An 18,834-nucleotide genomic window follows, 5' to 3' on the forward strand; every position below is an offset into this window, starting at 1 on the left:
CGTTAGCACAAACATCACTTGATTGTCGGGGTCCAGAGAGAACATCAAGGAGCAAAGCAAAGACGGCATGTCAAACACCATCCCCATTTGCATTCTTCTCCAAAATAATACTGCTGGGAAAAGGCGGTCATGATTCTCCAGTCCGTGATTGGTCTCACTTGGGGTGTGGACGTAACCAAGGCAGGTTCCTGCAGGGAGGGGACACTGATGGCTTGAACAGGGCAGTTAGAATCGAGCTGACTTCACTGCACCTTCAAAGCATGGTGACAAACTCCGACTGCTAAGCAGCCACTGTGACTTCAAGGGAACACATTCCTCTATACTTCACAGGGGACACAAGATAAATGTCAGTTATGCAAACTCTTGGGAAAAGTCCCGGGTTTCCCCATAGAAGGGTACCATGACCCCTCCAGCTCTCAACTGGCCACCACTGCCCAGATGAGTTCCTGGGGCAAAGGCAGCTGTTGATAAAATGTCATTGACCAAGAGCATCTCTCTCCTTTCTGTAGCCAAATTCAGATTTTCAACTGGGTGTGTGCCCACCTTGAATAAAGTCAGCATTATTCAGATGAGACGAGGGTAATTGAGGTGGAGAAGCAGAGAGGTGCCACCTCACTCTTGCCTTCTCCAAGCTGAAATATGGATGTCTTCTGGGGACATTTTGGTCCAGGTGGCATCAGAAATGGAAGCCACAGGACAGGAGAGAGAGCTCTCTGATTAAAGTAGCCACTGTGCAAGTGTGAGGCCCAGGGTTCGGATCCCCAGAGCCCACATCTGGCAGGGTGGAATTTTACCCAGTACTTCCTGCTTAGAAGGTAAAGGCAGGCATCTCCAGAGCAAGCATGCCAACAAGACTAGTCGTGTCTGTAAGCCTTGGATTTAAGCAAGAGGCCCTACTGCAAAGAATAAGATGCAACTGAGATCAAAGCTGATTCCCACCATCAACCTTGGGCCTCCACACACAGGAATGCACACATTCTCACTCAGTGAGTCTCCACGCACATGAGCCTCCACACAATGCATGCACACACGAGCCTTAACACATATGTATGCACACATGAGCCTCAACACATGTGCACGTACACATATTCACTCAATATGCCTCCATACACATGCAAGCACACATGAGCCTCCACACACATGCATGCATAGACATTTACTCAATGTACCTCCGCACACATGCATGCACACATGAACCTCAACACACATGCATGCACACATGAACCTCCACACACAGGCATGCACATGAGCCTCCACACACATGCATGCACACTCACTCAATGAGCCTCCAAACACATGCATGCACATGAGCCTCCACACACATGCACGCACATGAGCCTCCACACACATGCATGCACAGACACTCACTCAATGAACCTCCACACACAAGCAAGCATACACTCATTCAGAAAGAAATAGAAGCCATGTGCTATTGCAAAACAAGTAAGCGCAATCTGAATTCCAGACACACGAAGCCACCAGGCTATCCCTTGACTTTAACCTCTAAATGCCAACATGCATATTCTTTTATGCTTCTTGCAAGCTTTTTAAAGATTATTTATTTTATTATATTGTATGTGTATTTGGCTCACATATATGTCTGTGCACCAAGTGTGTGTCTGGTGTTCAGGAGGGACAGATGAGGTGTCAGATTCCCAAAGACTGGGGTTCCAAACAGTGTGAGTCACCATGTAGGTGCTGGGTATTGAACCTGGGTCCTCTGCAAGAACAGGAAGCATTCTTACCTGCTGAGTCACCTCTCCAGCCCCTTTTCCTTCTTAATTGTCAACTGCTGTCCTGCGCCGCCCCACCTCACACCTCAAAAACCTTACTATATATCAAAAGCCATAAAAAGTGTCTTATTCCCTCAAATAAGAATATTGTCAATTAAGCATACGACTCTTTTTATTCTTTGATTTCAGTTACTTCAAATACTATGGGACCAGCAACATAGTGGTCTCAGTTCTCTTTCATTAATTCACTCATTCATTTTTTTTTCAGTTAGACATAGTATAAGGCAGGCACAGGGATAACAATGAGGATTTGAACTTGAAAGAAAACATCCATGATCTCTGCTCTCAAAGAGAACGTGATGAGTTATGTAGTGTAGCAACAATTATAATCTCATCGAGGTGAGTGACAGACACAGCAGGGAAGGCAGGGCACTTTTGCTGAGGGGCAGGCAGCATCCTCAGGGGTATCTGTAGGAAAAGCTGGCTCACAAAGGGAGGCTAGGCTGTGTGGGAGGAGACAGTAAGTGTGAGCACAGGTCCTCACAGCCTCTCCAAAGGCAGCCCTGGATTGTAGCACAGATCAACTGATAACTGATGGCTAGGAAGAGGAGCAGGCATGGACAGGGAAGGTGCTTTGGGACTTCACAGAAACATAGCTGTCATCCTAACACTTGCGAGGTTGAGGCAGGAGGATTTCACGAAAAATAAAAAAAAATAAAGGAGAAAGAGATAGGCAGACAGAAGGGGACAAAGCGAGGAGGGAGAGAAGAAGGGGAAGAGAAAGAGGAAGAGAAAGAAAAGAAAGAGATAGAAACAGAAGAGAAAGAGAGACAGAGATAGAGACAGAGAAGAGAAAGAGACAGCGACAGAGAAAGAGAAAGAGAAAGAGAAAGAGAAAGAGGAAGAGGAAGAGGAAGAGGAAGAGGAAGAGAGAGAAAGCCTTCCACCCAGGGCTGGCTCCATCAAATCGGCCATCATCACACCCCACAAATAGCCGAAGGCTATCGCTTTCCTGACACTTTGCTTCCCACCCTCCTCAGCCTGGCCGCTGAGAAGATTCCTTTGTGAGATTTGTCAGCCTAACTATTTTCGTATTCCCAGCTTCAAACGAGAGCTCTCCCCTTGCAAGCCATATCATTCCCTTATTGTTAGATGCTAACAAAAAAGGCCGCGATGCTGTTTTCTCTTTATCTTTTATTTGAAAATTGTAGCAAAAATGCCATCGCTGTTACTCTAAGAGCTTTCTTTGTCTGAGGAGATGGTGAGTTTCAGACAGGAGAGAAACACGATTTCCTCGGTGCCTGAAAGGAAAATTCAAGTTCGGTTTCCTTTTCGGGTCGTTAAATATTTTAAAGGGATCCTTTGTTAAAGGGACAGTGTCTCCGCGAGCCTGCTTTTCAGATAAGTCACCCGCACATCTTGAGGCACAAACTGGGTCTCCCCATGAAGATCCCGAGAAGCCGGCCAGCGTATGTGGCTAAGAGGGTGATCTGGAATTCCCCTCGAGATTCTGGGTTTGAGGGTTTGACCACAGTGAACTTTCTCATCTTGAAGTTAGAGGACGGAGCCTGAGGCGGAGCCCTGACAGCCTGCCTGCGATTCCTGAAGGGAAGGAAACAGCCCCGTGTGAACGGGAGATATTTTTGCTTCTCTTTGTCCAGCTCCATCAAAGAGATGTGGGATCAAGGATAACTATTTATGACTTACCGACCAAAAGACACGGATGAAGGCTTTTGCTGTGTGGCCTGGCTGCTTGGGTTGTGTGTGGAGAAAGGTGGGCTGAGAGACGTGAGAGATAGGAAGAACCGGGCTTGTCCCATTTCCAAAATGATTCTCTATCCCAGCAAGAAGGGCCTCTAAGTCCTGTCCCCTTTTAGAGGGGTTTGCTTTATTCCTCTTTAGAAAGCTCTCCCTCCCGTAACGAGGGGCGTGCTTGAAGTCAATAGAGCATGTCCACCTGGAGAACAGACCTGAGTTATAGGCTACACTGTGGGAGCCCTAGAGCTCTTTCCCCCACAGATCTGAGCCTATATCTAGGCTGCAGGGTCATCTGGGCAAGGTCAGTCCTTCCAGGAGCATGTTGGTGGCTGCTGTTATATATCCTTGAACACAGTGAATGTCTCATGAATAGCCATTGATATGCAGCTCAATGATACCGCCTCAATATATACTCAAAGCCCTTTCTAAATGACATGAAGCCGACCTAGCAAGGGAAGCAGACCGAACGGGAGCCCATGGTGCTTCCGTCACTGACTCACGGGCAGAGTTCACAGCAGTCAAGAATTCTAAATTGAGACCCCCCTCCTAGGTCCTTCTGGAGGGCTGGTTCTGGGGGAAGAAAAACTCAGCATATTGAATCGAATAGTTTAATTAACTTTAAACATAAATGTTAAAACTCACGGCATATGGATTTTCACTCGCATGCTCCCAAGGCCTCACACATGGTAGAATTAGGTCTGCCTGTCTCTCTCCTCTTTTGTCCCAGTAACCATGTACATCAAATTCCCTAGCTCAGCTGGAGCTACTGTGACAGGCCCCCAGCGTGTCTGTCCATCTGATCCTCACGGCTGGACTCACAGGGAAGTTAGAATGGCCCAGACTTTGGACGCCTGCTGAGCCACACTCACACTAGAATTTGGAAACCAACCAGGTGCAAGGCCCACGTTTGCAGCACGGCATCGCACGCAATGACCACAGCCGCATTCCTTTCGTCTGTCTGACTTCCCCACCATCTGGATGGTGCTGTGCTTGTACTCCCCGCCTTTAATGGCTTTGATTACTAATGTAATTTCTGACTGAATAAAATAGCTGAGTTATAGGGCTGTCATACCACAAATGAGCAGACACGAACAAACATTCACCATGGGCTAGCCACTGCATACCGGTGATTCTCATCTGGCAGCTGCCCAGGAGAGCCGAGTTAGGTGTCTGTACGCAGGCCCGACAACACAGGGAGCATAGGTGTCTTAGGGTTTCTCTTGCTGCGACAAAACACCATGGCCGAAAAGGAAGTCGGGGAGGAAAGGGTTTACCAGATCAAAGATCATCACTGGAGGAAGACAGAACAGAAATTACAGCAGGGCAGGAACCTGGAGGCAGGGGCTGATGCAGAGGCCACGGAAGAGAGCTGCTCACTCGGCTTGCTTCCCCTGCCTTGCTCAGCCTGCTCTCTTACAGAACCATGCACCAGCAGCCCAGGAAAGCCATCACCTACTGCTGAGCCCTCTGCTATTGATCACTAATTGAGAAAATACCTTACAGCTGGATCTCATGGAGGCATTCCCTCAACCGAGGGTGCTTCCTCTCTGTGACGCTAGCTTGGCCAAGTTGACATAAAGCCAGCCAGTACAACAGCTCACAGCCAGTAAGAAAGTTGCTTTTTCTGTTGGTTGGCCCTGAGCTTAACTATGTTTTTGGGTGAGAACATCTGCCAGGGTGTGTAGGTCTCCAGGGTGCTGTGGGATGAAGTCTTCGTGGGGAAGAAATTCAGAAATATCCCTATTAGCATGATGCTCATATTTTGGAGAATAAGTTAGAATGCCAGTTCCTTTGAAAGCGATAGCCAACATGTTCAGAATGAAAGCAGAGTTTCTCAAGTCTCTCTTAGGTGACAAAGAGGACAGACACTGTCTGTCTGACCTAGAACGACAAACGGACATGTACTTCTTTCGACTATAGAACGATTCAAAGCAAGGGTGGGACATGCACAACTTCATAGGTGGGGTTTTGATTGCCTGGGACTTTATACAGTCTCACTCACTGAAGGTGAAGTCCCAGGAAAGGTTTCATTCTCAGGTCAAAGCTTTCTGTTTCCCCACGGCTTCAGAGGACCATGGTCACCACAGAGAAAGCGAGTCAGGGGACGAGGAAACAGAGCCAATACCAAGGAGCAAAATTTGAGGTTATGCTAACAAGCAATTAGTTTGGGTGGTTCCACAGAACAGAGATGCAGGAAAAGGAACGGCATCAGCTAAGCTAAGCCTCCCCTATCTTCTGCAGTAGGTGGCTAAACAACCCACAATTCCCTGAGTTTTCCCAGTGTCATCTTGTTGAGCAGGGTCCAAAACTTAGTGGAAATGGTGTTTTAAAGAAGAACGCAGTTGTTGCTGGCAGATATGCAGGGCTGGTTTTCCTTTATTCGCTCGTTCCACAAGCATTGTATCGTTAACTGCACTATGCTGGGCACCAAGCATACATGACTAAACCAAACAAGACTTAAGACAGCTTTCCTGCCCAGGAAGCTGTGTTGGTAGACACAATGGAGAGATGCAATGACAAAGTAAGTATATTCCATAGCTGAGCAGAGTGTGATATGTGCCAAGGAGGATAAAATAAAGCAGGCAGGAAGGATAGAAAGGTAGAACGGGTAGGGAGTGCTTATGAAGGTAAGAATCCCATAGATCCTGACGGAAGTGAGAGAGAATGGAGAAGGAGAGAGAGAGAGAGAGAGAGAGAGAGAGAGAGAGAGAGAGAGAGAGAGAGAGAGAGAGAGAGAGAAAGAGGAGAGAGAGAGAGAGAGAGAGAGAGAGAGAGAGAGAGAGAGAGAGAGAGAGAGAGAGAGAGAGAGAGAGAGAGAGAGAGAATATGATGAATGGTATTTCAGAGAGAGGACAGCCATGTGTGAATAGGGAGCCAGGAATGTTAAGCAAAGAGGAGAGGAAGACTGAGTGGCAGAAGTCAGACATAGTACACATTCTGAGCCACAGCCCTGCATTTCCATAGTGCACACAGCAGGTGATGCTTTGGGACTGTGGTAAGGACTTGGGCTTTGATGCTCAACAAAACAGAAAGGAAGACATGCTTTCTGAATAGGACAAGAGTCCCAGTAATTGTGACAGAAAAGAAGTTGAATGCATCCTTGCCTATGCTCCTTGACATTGGTAATCTGAAAGCAAAATCCCCTGACAATCCTGGCCCTTCACTGCTCTCCTGCACTTGGAAATGAACTCCCATGCCCACCGCCATCATGGGTTTCACAGCTACTTTCTTTTTCCTTCTTTGGTTTCTGTTCTGCGGGCTGTGCAGAACCTAGTAGAATAGTTTCAGTCCTGGCTTTTCTACGGCTAGACATCCCCGAATCTTTCTCAGACTCCTGGAAAACATCTCCTCCATGATGACTGAGATAGAAAAGGTGCACACTGTTCTTAATTCGCCAATTGCTGACTCTTATGTCCTGCGGGCATTGCAGAGGTTGGAGAGGCGAGGGTGGTATTAACACTGAATCTGTGTGCAGTGTAAGAGCCCTTCTATTTTTATGCTGTTCTTTATTTTTCCTGTCTTCATGTTTCAGATACGACTGTGTTTATTTTTGTTCTGTGCTAGTAGCTGTAATCATAATTAATTGGGCCTGTATTAGGAGCATGCCTTCTAAAGAAAGGCACAAATTGTATCTGTTTGTCTTGCTTGGTGGAACTCAAGACATGTGCCATCAATCCCACTGCAGCAAGCCCAGATTTGGGAGCTTTGCGTCCTCCCACAGAGGCCTGAGAAGTGCCATGCCAACTGCAGAGACTATCCCTAGACCACTGGGGCTTTCTGCCAAGGGTCCACGGCACGTCTTCCACACGAAGGTCTGGCTAAGGCTCTTCACTCTCACTTAGGCAGCCCTGGGAGTCAAACAGTATGCTCAAATATCGGTGTGCCCATGTGAAAGCATGGGGCTGGTCACCTCTGAGCGCAGCTCCCTCTTCTGTGGTTCCTTCTTTCTCTCCACCTCCTGAACTTGGATCTTTGTACCCCCAATCCCAGTATTATCAGTCTTTCTCCGTTATTTCCCTCCAGCTTCTCACACAGGAGGCCACCTTTATTAGACTCTCAATGGTGGCTGCAGTCTTGAAACATTCCTTTCCTACCTTTAAGCACCACAGTTGCCCGGGTACCCTTCTCTCAATATTCCTTTGCTACCTCAATATCCCCTTCCTCTCCAATCCCAGAAGCCACTCAAAGTGTCCTTCAGAGGTTAATCTTGACCAATTTTTTCTCAATACCCCCCATTTTCATTCTACATAATTCCTATACCCTGGCAACACTTAAATGTAATTCTTTCATCTAAACCTGCTCTATGAACTCTAGATTCATGTATCCACCTGTCTCCATAACACCTGTACTTGGATATCTCAGAGCATCTTAGAACTGACACACCCCAAATGGACCATTTGGTTCCTAGAAATAAGTGCCTCTCTCTAAACTGTAACCCTTGGCCCCGCCCCCTCTGCCTGCTTACCGCAGCGAATGCCACTGCCAATTATTTAATTGTGTAAGCTCCCTGCAAAATGCTTTGGATCTGCTTTCAGAATTTGGTTTTTTTTTTGTTCTCTATCCATCTTCATGACAGTAGCATTGTTTTCGACCAGACATTGCTTAAAGAGGTAAATCTATCAGATACCTTAAAAGTTCCAAAAGCTCGCAATTATTAAAATCCACTCTAAAATACTTAACAGAGATTTTAAGCTCCAGTATTAACTATATCATGTGATCTCCCTAGCTCCACCAAACATTTTAATTGATGACTGTGCACTTCTTCTCGCTGTCTATCGCTCCAGCAGTGTGGGTTTGCCTTCTCTTCTTCCACAGAACTCTCCTTCCCCAGGGTCTTGTGTGCATCTCTCCATGGCTTGGGAAGCTCTAGAGACTTCTCAGCAACTCAGTCACTAGGAGGAGACTCTTCCCCTCTTCCAGAAGCTCAAAGCCAGGTCCCTGCTTGCATTGTCTGTGTAACCTGTTTACCACCCTTAGAAGAAGGGCAACAAGCAGTTATTCAATTGTTCACATACACTTCCCCCCACCCCACCCCGAGATAGGCTCTCCTCTGTATAACAGCCCTAGCTGTCCTGGAACTCATGCTGTAGACCAGGCTGACCTTGAACTCACAGATCTGCCTACCTCTACTTCCCCAGTGCTGGGACAAAAGGCGTGCACCACCACCATCTGGCTTGATTTTGCATTTGCTTTTGCTTGACTCTCCCAGTAGGCTGCAGGCTCCCCAAAGGCAAGACTCTGCACTAGCCTCACTGTGGAGTCACCAGCACCCCCTTTACAAGGACTGGCATGTAACAAGCATTCTGTCTGCCAAAGAAACTCGGTGAAGGCACCTGTGGCACCGAGCCTCAACGCGGGCTGCCAATTCCAATAGCTTCCTTTGAAAAAGCTAAGTCCAAATCCAAAGCAGTGGCCAAGCCCCCACCCTGTAGCCTCCAGCTTAATTGACATGGTAGGGAGCTGGCTTCAGCAATTTTAGAAAGCTCTTCGGGGGATTCTTATGCCCTAGATGGACTATGGGGGTCCATTAAGGTATTACCTAAATCTTACACTGGGGAAAAGGTTTCTTAAAACCAGCTTGTAAGAGACTAGGGAAGAAAGCAAATGAACTGATTTGCAAGAACGACAGTGGCCAGGAATGGTATCCCGAGACTGCGGAGGCATACAGATGATACTGGAATCTCTAAGGAGAGGAGAGAGGTGTGTAGGATCTTGGGCTGTAAGCATCAGGGAGCTGCAGTGGACGGCAGCCATGGGCATGGTTTTTCCTTTTCTGCCTCCTTTGTTCTGAAGAACTGACAAGCTCCTAATAGAGAATTGGAAGACAACATTCTCTCTCTCTCTCTCTCTCTCTCTCTCTCTCTCTCTCTCTCTCTCTCTCTCTCCTCTTTCCTCATGGCTCAAGACACAAGGTATGAGTCCCCACCTAGACCGGAAGTAGACATCTCAAAGATGGCCTCATATGACTTCAGCATGAAGAACCGTGGAGGACAGAGAAAAGCTGGAGGTGCATGGGGATCAGAGGAAGGAAAAGAGGAGGTTCAGGGAGCGTGGGCAGCACCTATGAGGACAGATTCCTGAGCTGGGCACAAGGGTGAGGGAAATGGGAAGGAACCCAGTGAAGGGAGAAGCCCCTGGGTGTCTCCTAATAGAACGTGACTCACTTAAAATTAACGACCCTAACACAGTCCCTGTTCTGTGAATATTCGTGTTGACTACGCCTATTTAAAGAGTTTGTGATAAAAAAAAAAAACAACCCTCTAAAAGTTTATCTTGACACAATCAGGATTTAGAACTGGGGTCTGAATGAAAGCTACAAACGGAATTAAACATTTCCCAAACTATGGACTTCTGGGTTCCCTGTATGGACTTAAAGAGAATGAGGTAGTTTATGCTTCGAGAGCCCTGTTTACCCCTAAAGGCTGCCACCTGTCTGTCCTTCTGATCCTCATTTTGTACAGCTTCTTTTTAATGACCGACAATTTTTGCTGATTAAAATGAGGACTGGGGTTTCAGAAGCTGATTTCTCGGTGAACTCTGGGCCTTTGCAAGAGACTGCTGTGGACACGGCTCCTGCCCTTCTCCCTCTGCCCCCATCCTACCCCCGTCATTGATTCACCACGCTTTATCAAATACCTGCACTTCCAGGTGCAATATGAATTAAGATACAGTGTGAGCTCGGGACTGATTGTTCCGGTGTGTAATCGTGTGCCCAGGTTCTCCTTACATCACACTTGGCTGGAGGCCAAGGTCAGATCTGGGACTTGGATCGAACCCAGCATTCTTGGAGACGTCTTGCTTTTCAGACACTTCTAGTTAGGCCGTCCATCAGAACTGTCAGTTTGTCTCCACACGGGCTTCTCTTCTGAATTTCACCCAGAGATGGTGCAGTAGGTACCCGGGTCTGTAGAAGCGCAAGTGTCTCTCCACAACCAGCTTTTCTGTCCTCTACTTTATGAGGCTGGGTCAAGATCACCACACTTGTTTTGTGGCTGGTTAGTTACTTTGTGTTCAGAATGACTAGGGAAGGCTTGCTCTTTCCAGATGGCCTGAACTCCTGGCAGCAAGGCCATGGGATCAGTACTTTCCCAAGGGTAGCAGTTGGGACTTTTGGCATCATTCCACACTTCCAGAATCCTCTGCTAGTGTTCTGAAGAGAGGCAGTGGCAGCTCTTTGAGGTCTGAGACCCAGTGCCCTCAGGGCCCCTCTATTTCAGGTCAGTTAAAGAAGTCTTCAGGTTCTTCCCCCAACCCCAGGAATGGTAGGTACTTCCAGAAATTACCCTCTGAGCTACCTCAGGCCGCCACTGTGGTTTTTCAGTTCTCCAACCCCTTCTTAAGCAATTCCCTCTAGCACAGTGGTTATTAATCTGTAGCTCAAGACCCCTTTGGGGGTTGAACGACCCTTTCATAGGGGTTGCCTAAGACCATCAGAAAACAGATATTTACATTATGATCCATAACAGTAGAAATTTATAGTTATGAAGTAGCAACAAAAATAATTTTATGTTTGGGGGTTATCACAACATGAGGAACTGTATTAAGGGGCCAAAGTACTAGGAAGTTTGAGAATCGCTGTTCTAAGGGCACCTTGAGGTTGCACAGAAGGGCTTCACCTGCAGGACCAGCTGAAGCACAGCTGTGTGTCCACCCCCAACATCTCCCATTTCGTCACTCTGGGGCAGTGTTCTCAGAATTCATTGTGCTGACAGGTTCCCAGGTAACATGGATGCTGCTCACCTGGTCCGCAGCCCTGCTTTAGATCTCTGTTGAGGGCTTAGAGGTTAAGAGCACTGGCTGCTCTTCCAGAGGTCCTGAGTTCAATTCTTAGCAACCACATGGTGGCTCACAAACATCTGTAGTAAGTGAGAGCTGATGCCCTCTTCTGGTGTGCAGGTATATATGCAGATAGAGCACTCAAAACAAATACATCTTTTTTAAAAAAATCAAATCTCTGTTGAAATCATGCCTCGTTTGTCTACTACCTAAATACTTACAGACTCAACTGACTGTCTACCAGTTCAGTTTGGGATGTTTAGTGAGTGACACAATCCCCAAATGTTTACCCCTTGTCCTTCCTGTGAGATTGAGTTGCTATCTTGGCTTGCATATCCCACCTTGAGACTGTTATCTTTTTCATTTCAGTTCAAAACCAGTCCTTTGCCATACTTCTGCCTTTTGCTCTCTGGCGCAGGTCCTCCTGCCTCTGTGGTCTGCATTGCTAATTTTGTCCCAGTAGGGTCCTTATTTCTCTCACCTATGCATGTGAGGGTTGATTTTTTTTAAAAAAACAATATACAGTAAGCTTCAAGTTAGCTGCTCTTGCCAGAGATAGGTGGGCACTCCTTGGACTGCCTCATAGAGTGCTCATTCTTGTGATAAAGCTGTGTTGTACATCTATAAAAGATGTAGAGGAAATGTTAGCAGGATCCCTACTGGGGAGCAATCTCTTTTAGTTGGGTGAATATTTTGGTTAGCAAGGTGTGAGCAGGGAGCAGCAAGTACACTGCCTTCTGAAACCCATCAGCCCTTGTTGACTACAGGGCTCTGTTTTCTGGGCAGGCACCTGGACAAGTTGGTGCTGGAGCTGGATGGTGTGGGAGAAGGGAGCAGTGTCAAGAGGAACGAGTCTGTGCTGGCTGCTTCAGAGCTAGCTGCCAAGGGCAGCTTCAAAGGAGAACGAAATTGTCCAACAGGGACTTCCATTAGATTTTTGGCTGGTATGAGCTGTAGTCTCCTGGAAATCATCAGTAGAACATAATAGAATGTTGAACTGATCTGTAAGTTTGGAATGCTGTAAAATCAGAGGCTTCCTATTGAATGATAGTCACACATGAATTATGTAAATAGATTTCATTTTTTCATCTTTCTTTTCTTCTTTCAAAAAATGTATTAGAGGCACCTCTGGCACTGACTAGAATTTACACCTTTTTCATCAGCCCAGTTTTGAAGTGGAATGCGTTTATCAAAACATTAGGTGGAGAGTGTATCCTTTGTATCCTTTCCCGGATGTAACCAGCATTAGTCAACACGAAGCAGTGACAGTCCTGAATGTGGTCATTCATCTGTGGGTGCCTTTATCATTTTATGATGAAAATTTCTCATTTCTCTCATTATGAATAAATAAATGCACACTAGTGAACACTTAGAAATATTGATAACTGGGGTGGGCGGTGATGGCTCAAGCCTTTAATACCAGCACTTGGGAGGCAGAGGCAGGTGGATCTCAGTGAGTTTGAGGCCAGCTTGGTCTATAAAGCAAGTTCCAGGACAGCCAGGACTGTTACATAGAGAAACCTTGTCTCAACAAACCTATATTTTTAGGAAAAAAGTATTAATAATCATGAGCAAAATTAAGACCATCCATAGCTCCAATCCTCAGAGATAACCACAACTAGCAAAGTATCCCCATCCATCACTCATATATAAATATGGCTTTTATATTAGTGTGTGTGTGCGTGAAAGAGTATATGGCTATATATAAGAAATTCCATCAATTTTTATATGTACATTTTCTGTATTTATAGCCCAACAGGTTCATAATATTTGTAAAATATTACTGCTGTTTTCATTTAACAATTTGATACAAGAGTTAGCCCTTTTTTACATCTTCAAAATTACAATGTAAAGATTGTATTCATTCATATAGACTATTGCAATGTATACAGTGAATTCCATATTGTTAGATAATTATAGTATTTCTCCATTATTTGCTGTCATATATAATACTACAGGAATATTACTGTACACATGGCATAACTACATTGAGGTAGAGCGTCTTTTGACACATTTTAAAAAGCACTTAGACTTTGAAGGTAGAATTTTATACTTGCCTGAAATAAAACTCACGAGATATAGCCCTAGTGGGCCATGCAGCGTTTCAAAGGGCTTGCCAAAAGCATTGTACATGAAGAAGGCTGTCCCCACCATGGTTAAGATGACCAGAATCATGGAGAATAGAATGATATTGACGTGGATGCTCACAGGGATGGCTTGGAGCAAATCTGGGAAGACTGAGAATAAAACGAGAATGAGAAGAATTTTATGATCACTTCTCTGCAGGTATAACTGAAAATTTAAATCCCTATTCTTTCCCATGCTTTCAAAAAATCACTAAAAGTCATTTTGACGAATACATTTTTTTTCTCACTTACCAATTTACCCAAAGATTTAAAGATGGGGTCATTTCATAGAATTCACCAGTAAAATATGGCACTTGGGAAGTCCGGGAGAGTCTTCGGTCCTTGATTATTCTCAAGTGCTGGATTAATAACTCAAAACTGCACATTATTTTATGACCCAAGTTTCAATGATAGTTATCAATAATCACTTTTTAAAATGATCCAAATTTTATAATAACATTTTAAATTTGAATGCACCTGGGAGAATTCCAACATCAGGAGGTTTTTATCCCACCTCTGTGTGCTATAATATAAAAATTGGTTTCTAGGTTACAACAATAGTAGAGAATTGGAAAATTTCAGTCAGCTTCAATATTTTGATGTAGCACAAAGCTGTGGGAAAATTATTTCTGGTACTACAAGAAATATTTTCCGGGTTTAGTAAACATGCCCAATCTATTTCTAGATTCTGTATTCAGGGCAAGTTATCCTTGCCCGCTCAGGAGATGAAAACCCTTACAGATGTCAGCTACCTCTGCATCAGCATGCCCACTTTCAGCAACTCTGGACAACAAAGGGAAGAGCAGTCCAATGTATTTCCGTTTCCCCGGCATCGAGCCGAGGCTTAACGTATTTATTGAGGTCCTACTATGTGTCAGCCACTGTTTTGGGAGCTGGAGATAAAGCCATAAAAGAAGACAGAGAAAGACCCAGATGTCTCCCGCAGAGCCTGGACCCCAATGAGAGTACAGAGAGAACTAGCAAGTGAGCAAGCAAATCCAATGGCTTATTTTCAAAGATGTTCACTGTGGTTGTCTCCCTGGACAAGGGCGTCACTTCCCCTTTAAGAGGAAGAGTTATTTCTTCAGTGCCCTTCAGGAGTAAGGACATCCCGTAGCTTAGTTGCCTTTAATCGTCCTGTGATAAAACTGCATCTGCTAAGTCCGAAACATTTAGCACTGACCCCTGTTAGTGGGAGTGAAGGGAAAGGAAGCCCCTTGTGCACTTCTCTTGGGAGTAAAAGTAGAAAAACCTCCTTGGCGTTGGGCAGTGTCTATAAAGCCCCGAAATGTCCACACCCTTTAGTTCAATAAGTTTCCTTATTTACAAGAGCCTCTCTTAGGCCTATTTAGGCATATGAGACCCGCGAAGTATTGTAAACACAGTCATTGCTGAATCTTTGGTTTGGAAAGAGCTCGCATGTCTAACAATAGCACGCACAATCCTCTGCAATGGGATTTCACAGAGATCAGAGCAATTCTATAGGAACAGATGTGGAATTATCATCAAAATGCGATGCTAGATAGAAAGAAACAAACCACATAGAGGGAAACGTGCGTTTTCTCCTGTCACTTGTGACGGGTGCAGAGGGCTGTGTTTATAAGGATTGTTTAGTACTCTGCTCTCCTGACTGAATTCTCTTTACAGCTGAGATGGGCATATTATTATATTATTAAAAACTGAGGCACAAGGGGCTGGGGAGATACCTCAGTGAGTAAGAATACCTGCTCTGCAAGCATGAGGACCTGAGTTCAAGTCCCCAGCTCCCATGTAAAAAGTAGGGCATACCGAGCATTGAAAGACAGAGTCGGGGAGGCCCTAAGAGCTCCCTGGCCAGTCAGCCAGCCTAGTAAAAATGGTGAGTTTCCCCTTCAGAGAGGGAGACCCTGCATTTTCTTAACTTTTTTTTTTTTGTATTTTTATTCCAACCAGTAAGCTGGACCAGAGAGTTTTATTGGGGTTACTTAGAAGGATATGGGTGAGAGATTACTTAGAGGAATAGAAACGACTCAAAGACAGCTGCATTATTAAAGCCCACCCAGCACGGGTAACGGCTCAGAGAAGCTGGAAACTTGGAGCAGCCTGCCCAGCCTGCAGGCAGATCAACGGGTCGGAGAATCCTTTCCATGGGACCCTGGTATAAACTTCTTTCAGGCATCCTGACTGGTTTGTGCTTCTCCCTGGATGTTGGTCTGGTCTCAGAGTCTTCTTTGCAGCTTTTATTGCTTACTCTGGCAGGGAGGAGCCTAGTGAATCTGCTCAGTTTCAGGGGTCTCCTGAAGCTGGCTTGAGTTGTTTGCTTTCCTGTTTAAGGAGCTTCCCTGAAGGATGGAATGTTTCAATGTGGGAGGGAACTGTTATACATCAGTGGGTTTGCTAGGCGGCCCCAGGATCTGATTGTCTCCTCTTCCCCTGGGATTTTAAACTAAACCACATGTAGTTTATTTAGTCATTATCTGTTAGCATGGAATCTAGCGATCAGAGCCAGGTTCTCATTCTTGCATGAAAAGTACTTTACTGACTGAACCATCTCCCCTAATCCTTGGTATCTATTTTGAAGCTTTTATATACAGTAACATTTGGAGCCAAGGTTATTTTGCTTGTCTGCACATGACTGTACCCGGCTGTTCCAGAACCTAGCTTGATTTAGATTACCAGTGCACACCATTCCTATTCTTAGGAACTCACCTCAGAGAAAGCGAAAACACCCTTCACCCGAACCTGTACGCAGATGTTTATATGACTTTATCATATTCACCCATACTGAAATCTATTACATAGCATCGATGGGCAGATGGCTGAGCAAGGCGTGCATATCCATATAATAACCTGTAAGTCAGCAACAGAAAGAAGCAGACAGCTGCTGCACACACTAGCCCAGATCAATTGGAAACGAGGACTAGCAACTGGTCTTTGGGTTCACCCTTCTGCTGGCAGAGTGAAGGCATCTAAGTCCCAGAAAAGAGGGGGCAGGGAAGAAAATCCAGATAGAGCTGACATGCAAAGAGAGGCTGCCATCCCCTTGTTCCTGGAGCCTGCTGTTAGGAAACAGAGCGGGATAGTCATCAGTTATGACTTGCAGTGCAAACACAGGCACAGGGAAGCACTCCGTGGGAAATGCGCTCTCATGCAATCATTTCATAGGGTCTCTGCCTCTTGAACTCTGTCTCCTGCCAAGATGGAGACACTCCAGCCTTCTAATCTCTGCACAGACAAGCCTGTGAAGGCCTTTGTGGTCTTCCCCACGCCTGTCCCTGTCAGGTGTTCCAACACGATTTTATTGATTTATTGTTTATTTAGTTATTTACTTGAGATGTGGTCTCTATGTAGTGCAGGCTGACCTTGAACCTACTGAGTAACCAGGCTAGTCTTAAACTCAAATTCATCCTGCTCAGTCTCCCAAATCCTGGGATGATAGACCTGTACCAACACACCTGGTATCCCATATTCTTAGGCACCCCTCACTCCCCGTTTTGTCTTATGTACCTGGGTTACGAAGGGCTCATAAGAGTCTAGCCAGCAAAACTCTCGTTCCTCAGAGAAGTGGAGATAGTAGAAGTTCTTTCAAGTTTTCAATCCTTACGTCATATGCCCATGTGTTGTGGCTTGAAGGAGAATGACCCCATAGGCTCATATTTTTGAATGACTGTTCCCATGTTTGCGGATGTTTTAGGAAGGATTAGGGGTGTGGCCTTGTTAGAGGAGGTATGTCATAAGGGGTGGGCTTTGAGGTCTCCAAAGTCCGTGCCCTTCCCAGTTATCTCTCTCTGCCTTGTGCTTGTAGTTCAGATGTAAGCTCTCAGCTGCTGCTCCAACACCATATCTGCCTACCTGTTGCCATGCTCCCTGCCATGATGGTCATGGACTAGAAGCTTCTAGAACCATAAATTTCAATTTAATGCTTTTTTCTTTTATAAGTTGCCTTGGTCATGGTGCTTTGTCAGGGCAATAGAAAAGTAACTAAGGCACCGTCATTTCTCTGTGTCTAGCTAAAGCCTCCCTTTGTTCTTTGTGAAAGGAATGCTGTTTTCCTTTGTAGGATGAAGCCTTTTATTGTGCTCTTAGACACATTCTGTCTTCTCTAGCCTACCTCATCTACCACCTTCAGCCTTTGGTTCTGCCCTTCTGTCTGCTCACACACATACAGTCACACAGGCACACCCTAGCCTGACCTAAGGGAATCTACCATTTCCTAATTGTAGTGATATTTTGTTTGTAGTTAGATTACAAATAAAGTTTGTCTGAAGATCAGAGGGCAGAGCTAAGCCACTAGTTAGCCATAGAGGCCAGGCAGTGTAGCACACACCATTAATCCCAGCACTTGGGAGACAGAGGCAGATGGATCTCTGTGCGTTGAAGGCCACCTTGTGCTCCACGAGATTGACTGTCTAAAAGAGAAACAGAGCTCACCCAATGGCGATCCCAACACTTGGGATCACATGCCTTTAAGCCCAGCACTAGGGAGGTGGAGACAGGAGTGATATGGCTGGGCAGAACGAGGACTACAAGGTGGGAGGAGACAGGAACTCAGATGTAGTCTGAGGATCTGTAGAGATGGAGAAGTCTGAGGCTTCAGTCTGAGGATCCGGTCTGCGCATGCAGTCTGAGGGTTTGGTCTGTGCATGCAGTCAGAGGGTTCAGTCTGTGCATGCAGTCTGAGGGTTCAGTCTGTGCATGCAGTCCGAGGGTTCAGTCTGTGCATGCAGTCAGAGGGTTCAGTCTGTGCATGCAGTCTGAGGATCCGGTCTGTGCATGCAGTCTGAGGGTTCAGTCTGTGCATGCAGTCTGAGGGTTCGGTCTGCGCATGCAGTCAGAGGGTTCAGTCTGTGCATGCAGTCTGAGGGTTCAGTCTGTGCATGCAGTCTGAGGGTTTGGTCTGCGCATGCAGACTGAGGGTTCAGTCTGTGCATGCAGTCCGAGGGTTCGGTCTGTGCATGCAGTCAGAGGGTTTAGTCTGTGCATGCAGTCTGAGGGTTCGGTCTGCACATGCAGTCTGAGGGTTCGATCTGTGCATGCAGTCTGAGGGTTCGGTCTGTGCATGCAGACTGAGGATTCGGTCTGTGCATGCAGTCAGAGGGTTCGGTCTGTGCATGCAGTCTGAGGGTTCGGTCTGTGCATGAAGTCTGAGGGTTCGGTCTGCGCATGCAGACTGAGGATTCGGTCTGTGCATGCAGTCTGAGGGTTCGGTCTGTGCATGCAGTCTGAGGGTTCAGTCTGTGCATGCAGTCAGAGGGTTCGGTCTGTGCATGCAGTCTGAGGGTTCGGTCTGTGCATGCAGTCCGAGGGTTCGGTCTGTGCATGCAGTCTGAGGGTTCGGTCTGTGCATGCAGTTCGAGGGTTCGGTCTTTGCATGCAGTCTGAGGGTTCAGTCTGCGCATGCAGACTGAGGATTCGGTCTGTGCATGCAGTTCGAGGGTTCGGTCTTTGCATGCAGACTGAGG

General features: G+C 46.1%; 2 protein-coding genes across 4 annotated transcripts in view; one reads left to right on the top strand and one right to left on the bottom strand.

Annotated features, from left to right (window-relative positions):
• Nucleotides 1–18,834, top strand: part of Selenot (selenoprotein T) — a 244,882-nt gene that overhangs the window by 218,409 nt on the left and 7,639 nt on the right. The window lies entirely within an intron of this gene.
• Clrn1 (clarin 1) overlaps nucleotides 1–18,834 on the bottom strand; it is a 44,126-nt gene that overhangs the window by 290 nt on the left and 25,002 nt on the right. Inside the window, exon 2 of one of the 3 annotated variants that reach the window (XM_075950492.1) lies at nucleotides 13,325–13,504. The exons of 1 other annotated variant lie outside the window; for it this stretch is intronic. In XM_075950492.1, coding sequence (XP_075806607.1) covers nucleotides 13,325–13,504 — 180 coding nt within the window. Of the gene's footprint in view, nucleotides 1–13,324; nucleotides 13,560–18,834 lie in introns of all 3 variants that reach the window. One more of the 3 variants, XM_075950491.1, reaches the window with a different exon arrangement.

The sequence above is a fragment of the Microtus pennsylvanicus genome, chromosome 16 (assembly GCF_037038515.1).
Source record: "Microtus pennsylvanicus isolate mMicPen1 chromosome 16, mMicPen1.hap1, whole genome shotgun sequence".
Classification (NCBI taxonomy): domain Eukaryota; kingdom Metazoa; phylum Chordata; class Mammalia; order Rodentia; family Cricetidae; genus Microtus; species Microtus pennsylvanicus.